Source organism: Psammomys obesus, unplaced genomic scaffold, assembly GCF_907164565.1.
Source record: "Psammomys obesus unplaced genomic scaffold, mPsaObe1.curated_primary_1811, whole genome shotgun sequence".
Taxonomy (NCBI): Eukaryota; Metazoa; Chordata; class Mammalia; order Rodentia; family Muridae; genus Psammomys; species Psammomys obesus.
Window position 1 is genome coordinate 11,279,151 of NW_026596131.1, and position 6,000 is coordinate 11,285,150.

A 6,000-nucleotide genomic window follows, 5' to 3' on the forward strand; every position below is an offset into this window, starting at 1 on the left:
TAAATTGACTAAGGAGTGGCTCAGCTGGCAGAGTGCTTACCTTGCATGCATGATGCTAGGGTTCAGTCTTTATGCGACTGGTAAGCAGAGAGTGGTGGCACATGCCTATGGTTTCAGCACACACAAGGCAGAGGAAGAATCATCAGGAACATAAGGTTATCCTTGGCTACATATTGAATCCCTGGTCGATCTGAGCTACGTGAGGCCTACAGGCCTATTCAGCCAACACAGGGTAACCTGTGCTCATCTGGGCCAGGCAATTGAGCCACATCATTGATTTCCTTACTCTCTCTCTCTCTTTGAAGATTTATTTATTATTTATATAGTATTCTGCCTGCACACCAGAAGAGGGCATCATATCTCATTGCAGATGGTTGTGAGCCACCATGTGGTTGCTGGGAATTGAACTCAGAGCCTTTGGAAGAGCAGTCAGTGCTCTTAACCTCTGAGCCTTCTTTCCAGCCCCTACTGTCTGTTCTGTTGTTTTAATTTGGACGATTGCTTTTTGTGAGACAGGCCCTGCCATTAGCGCCTCAGCCTCCCCAGTGCTGCCCAACAGGAATGTGCCACCAGGCCTCTTTCTCCCTATTTCTCTCCCACCTGCAGACTTCCTTTTCTGTTCTAGGTAGTCTCCCGTGGCTATCAGACCAGCCTGCCATGTGTGGAACTGAACTGTTAATTTGAAGCGCCACCTGGTGCTTCTTTGTGAGAAGGTCTTTTTCCTCTAGTGCAGTAGGGTAATCTAGGGGCTGCATGCCTTTAATCCCAGCCTTTGAGGAAGGCAGATCTGAGTTTGAGGCCAGCCTGGTCTACAGGGTGAGTTCTAGGAGAGTCAGGACTACACAGAGAAACCCTATATGGAAAAATAAAATAAAGTAATCTGGGGGCTGGGAGATGCTCAGGGTTAGTGTGAGTCCCAGCACCCACACGAGGTGGTCTGTAAATCCAGCTTGGAAAGGTGCAAATCTGACTCCCTCTTCCAGCCCTTCCACTACTCCCATACACAAAGAATACACTCAGACACTCTCAAGCTACACACACACACACTCACCCAGAGACAAATAATGAAACTTGAACATAGGAAAGCTATGGAAGCACAGCAGAACCCCAGATTTCAGGGGACAGACAGTTCTCTCCCTCCTGCGCATGCCTGCCAACCCGCTGCCCTGGGCTAACCTCCTGCTTGTGCAGCAGCCTTGTGCTTGCTTCACCCCGCAGCCCCGCTCTGACCCTGACTCTCCCCATTGCAGGACTATGTCCCTTTGGAAGGCGAGCTGCTGTTCCACCCCGGAGAGACCTGGAAGGAGCTGCAGGTGAAGCTCCTGGAGCTGAAGGAAGTCGACTCCCTACTGCGTGGCCGCCAGGTCCGCCGTTTCCACGTCCAACTCAGCAACCCCAAGTACGGAGCCCGCCTGGGCCAGCCCAACATGGCCACCGTCATCCTCGGGGATCAGGGTGAGTAAAGCCTGGGGCAGCATCGGCAGGTGGAGAGGGAGCCCCGGACCTCCCAATAGGACCCCAGACTCCTCAGACACGTCCTCAGGGCCCTTGGCCTCAGGTGTCACATATCAATACTAGGATCATACACACACAAGTGTCTCCCTCTAATGTTTATATGTGTTCTTGTATTGTTCTGGTTTTGAGACTGTCTCACCGTTAGGCCTGGGCTCATCTGGAACTCACTATGTAGACTAGTCTGGCCTGGAGCTCATCCCTGCCTCCAGGTGGATTAAAGAGGTGCCACCATGTCTGACATTCCACCATGCCTGGTGTGCCACCATATCTGGATGTTTTGTTCTTATTAATTGGGACATATGTTTAATGTTTGCACGTGTGTGTGTGCGCGCTCCGGTATGCGGCACTCAGCTGGTACAGCAAGTGCCTTTCTTGCCAGCCCCATACTTATTTTTCTCTAATTTTCTTTATGGTGTAAGTGCGTGTACACCTGTCTATCTGCAGGTACGGATCTGCATGGCACCGATGGTTTCTGGGAGTTGAACTCAGGACCTCTGAAAGAGCAGCCAGGGATCTTTTCTTTTTTTCTTTTTTGGCGGTGTGGGGGTGTGGGGGGGTGTTCCGAGACAGGGTTTCTGTGTAGCCCCTGGCTATCCTGGAATTCATTCTGTAGGGCAGGCTGGCCTCAAACTTGTAGAGATCTGACTGCCTCTGACTACCAAGCACTGGGATTACAGGTGTGAACCAGGCAATGAGAAGATATTTTTTTAATTTAAATTTATTTTTTATAATTTATTCACTTTACATCCCAATTGTAGCTCCCTCCCTCTTCTCCTTCCAACCCCACCCTCCCTCTCTCTTCCCCCCTCTTCCTTAACTGTACTTCTCAGAAAGTGGGAACCTCCTCCCCTACCATCTGACCCCAGCCTATCAAGTCTCATCAGGATTGCCTACATCTTCTTCCTCTGTGGCCTGGCAATGGCCCCTTGACTAGGGAGAAGTGATCAAAGAGCAGGCAACAGAGTCCATGACAGAGACAGCCTCTGGTCCCCTTACTAGGGAACCCACATGAAGACCAATGAGCAAATCTCTTGTCTTATTTTTAATTTTTTATATTAATTATAGTTTATTCACTTTGTATCCCAGCTGTAGCCCCCTTCATCATTCCCTCCCTCATCTCCCATGCCCCAAGTCCAAGTCCACTGAGAGGGGAGGTCCTCCTCCGCTTCCATCTGACCCTAGCCTATCAAGTTTCATCAGGAGTGGCTGCATTGTCTTCCTCTGTGGCCTGGCAAGGCTGCTCTCCCTTCAGAGGGAGGTGATCAAAGAGCCAGTCACTGAGTTCATGTCAGAGACAGTCCCTTTTCCCCTTACTGGGGAACCCACTTGGATACTGAGCTGCCATGGGCTACATTTCAGCAGGGGTTATATCCATGAATAGTCCTTAGTTGGAGTATCAGTCTCAGAAAAGACTCCTGTGCCCAGATTTTTTGGTTCTGTTGCTCTCCTTGAGGAGCTCCTGTCCCCTCCAGGTCTGATTATCTCCTCCTTCTTTCATAATATTCCCTGCACTCTGCCCAAAGTTTGGTTATGAATCTCAGCATCTGCTTTGATACAGTGCTGGGTAGAGGCCCTCTGTGGTAGGCTCCTGTCCTGTTTCCTGTTTTCTCCTTCTTCCAATGTTCATCCCGTTTGTCTTTCTGAGTGAGGATTAATCATCTTACCCAGGGTCCTCCTTCTTGCTTAGCTTCTTTAGGTGTACATATTTTAGTATGTTTATCCTATATTATATGTCTAATATATGTCTTATGAGTATATATCATACGTGTCTTTCTACTTCTGGAATACCTCACTCAGGATGATCTTTTCTAGATCTCACCATGTGCCTGCAAATTTCATGATTTCTTTGTTTTTAATTGCTGAGTAGTATTCCATTATGTAAATGTACCACCATTTCTGTATCCATTTCTCAGTTGAGAGGGACATCTGGGTTGTTTTTCTAGGTTCTGGCTATTACGAATAAAGCTGCTATGAACACAGTTGAGCAAATGTTCTTGTTGTGTACTTGAGCATATTTGGATATATGCCCAGCTATCCAGTGGTATAGCTGGATGTTGAGGAAGCACTATTTCTCAATGAGCGGATCTTAATTGAACTTTTAAACTGGGGAGCCTGGGATGGTCAAGTAAAATCTCTGGCGCCCCCTGGTGGTAACAAATACTGAGCCTGTCTTCCACACCCCTTTGTCTAGATGAAACGGACAGGAGTCTCATAAATCAGACACTTTCATCGCCGCTGCCACCCCGTGGAGACCTGGGTGCCCCACAGAACCCCAATGCCAAGGCTGCTGGGTCCAGGAAGATCCATTTCAACTGGCTGCCCCCTCCTGGCAAGCCAATGGGGTACAGGGTAAGGGGAGGGGCACTGGGGAGGTCTGTCACTCACCTGCTGGTGAGTGGATTGCCCCAAGGTGGAGTGGGGGGGGCGCTTGGTACCAGTGGACCCATAAAACCCCATCTGTGACCCTGCAAGCAGGAAGACCCAGTCCTGAGTTCTTCAGCTTCAGGCCTTCTCCCCTTCCTGGAACGGGGTCTCTCCTCTGCCTGGGAGACCCCAAGCTCTGCCCCAAGCCTTGCTGGGGGACCCCAGTGTCACATACACACACAAAGGGAACCCAGCGCTTGCTGCTTCCCACCGAACACCCACCCACAGGTGAAGTACTGGATCCAGGGCGACTCTGAGTCTGAAGCCCACCTGCTGGACAGCAAGGTGCCCTCAGTGGAGCTCACCAACCTGTATCCCTATTGCGACTATGAAATGAAGGTGTGTGCCTATGGGGCACAGGGTGAGGGGCCCTATAGCTCACTGGTGTCCTGCCGCACCCACCAGGAAGGTTAGTCTTTGTGATGCTTTGGTCCACCTAGCTACCGCTGTCAATGTTCCCAGACCCCTGTACTCCCTCTCCTCCCTCCCTCCCCCTTTTCTCCCTTTTTCCCTCCCTCCCTCCCTCCCTCTGAGAGCTCAGCCCTGTCACTGACCTACTAATAGGGCTCTTCCTGCTTCCTTCCAGTACCCAGCGAGCCAGGGCGGCTGGCTTTCAATGTTGTCTCTTCTACGGTGACCCAGCTGAGCTGGGCTGAGCCAGCTGAGACCAATGGCGAGATCACAGCCTATGAGGTCTGCTATGGACTGGTCAATGAGGACAACCGTAAGGACCAGACTTTCCTGGCTTCCTGCTGAAGGAGGGACATGTGGCTGGAGGGAGGTGTGGGGTCTGGGGCATTTCTGGGCACTCTGGGCCGCTTTGTCCCTGTCAAGCAGTAAGCCTGAGGCATTGTATGTATTCTCCTTTTGGTCAGATTGGTGCTAGTTTACATTCCAAGGGTATAGAGGTTATGTGGGCTCCATAGGATCACTGGCTCAGGGGTGACCTTTCTCTACAGGGAACCAAGGTGACTCATTTTGCACATTTCTCTTAGGGCCAGAATAGTTGCCAAATTTAGCAGCATGTGAGGCAGGATGGCCAAGAGTCTGACAGAAGCCTAGATAAATTAGCAAAGACCCCTTCTCAGAAAAAAAACAAAAGCAAAAATGGGTCTTAAGAGTGTAGCTCAGTTGGTAGAGTGCCTGCTGAGCACACAAGAGGCCCCAATTTCAATCCCGCCCCCCAACACACACACACATAACAGAGACTAGGACCTATGGTCTCATCACTTAGGAGGTTGGGAAGCAGAGGGATCAGAAGTTCAAAGCCATCACTGGCTACATAGCAAGTTTGAGGCCAGCCTGACATACATGAGACTCTGCCTGAAAAACTGAACAGCAAAGCCCTCCCAGGATGAACAAAGAAACCATAGGAAAAAAAAAAAAAAAAAAAAAAAGCAACATTAAAAACCCAGAAAGCCAAGCAGGGCATGGTGGCACACGCCTGTAATCCCAGCATTCAGAGAGGCAGAGATGTCTGTGAGTTTGAAGCCAGCCTGGTCTACAAAGTGAGTCCAGGACAGCCAGGGCTACAGAGAGAAATCCTGTCTTGAAAATTCAAAACAAAAACAAACAAACAAACAAAAAAACCCAAAAAAAGAAAGCCCTGAATTTCAAGTACATTTCTGTTTTTAGAATAGTTCACTCAGACTAGGGGTGTGGCTCAGTAGTAGAATGCTTGCCTCATATACACAAGGGCCTAGGTTCAATCCCTAGTATTTTCCCTCACCACCACTACCTGATTCTGCTTTTTGTTGTTTTTGTAATTAGGGTCTCACTAGATAGCCCTGACTGGTTTGCAACTTAATAGGTAGACCAGGTTGACCTCTAACTCACAGAAATCCTCTTACCTCTGCTTGCTTCTCTAGTGCCCCTGCTTTAATGTATATATATATACATATATATACATATATATGTATATATATGTGTGTATATATATGTATGTATATATGTATATATATATATACATAATGTATATATATACATTTAATGTATATATATATACATTAAAGCAGGCGCATATATATATATATATATATATATATATATATATATATATAT

The 6,000-nt window shown here is 48.4% G+C and overlaps 1 protein-coding gene across 2 annotated transcripts in view; it reads left to right on the top strand.

Annotated features, from left to right (window-relative positions):
• Itgb4 (integrin subunit beta 4) overlaps positions 1-6,000 on the top strand; it is a 34,519-nt gene that overhangs the window by 21,871 nt on the left and 6,648 nt on the right. For both annotated transcript variants that reach the window (XM_055592144.1, XM_055592143.1), the window contains exons 27-30: positions 1,251-1,455; positions 3,707-3,864; positions 4,168-4,348; positions 4,526-4,663. In XM_055592144.1, coding sequence (XP_055448119.1) covers positions 1,251-1,455; positions 3,707-3,864; positions 4,168-4,348; positions 4,526-4,663 — 682 coding nt within the window. The remainder of the gene's footprint in view (positions 1-1,250; positions 1,456-3,706; positions 3,865-4,167; positions 4,349-4,525; positions 4,664-6,000) is intronic.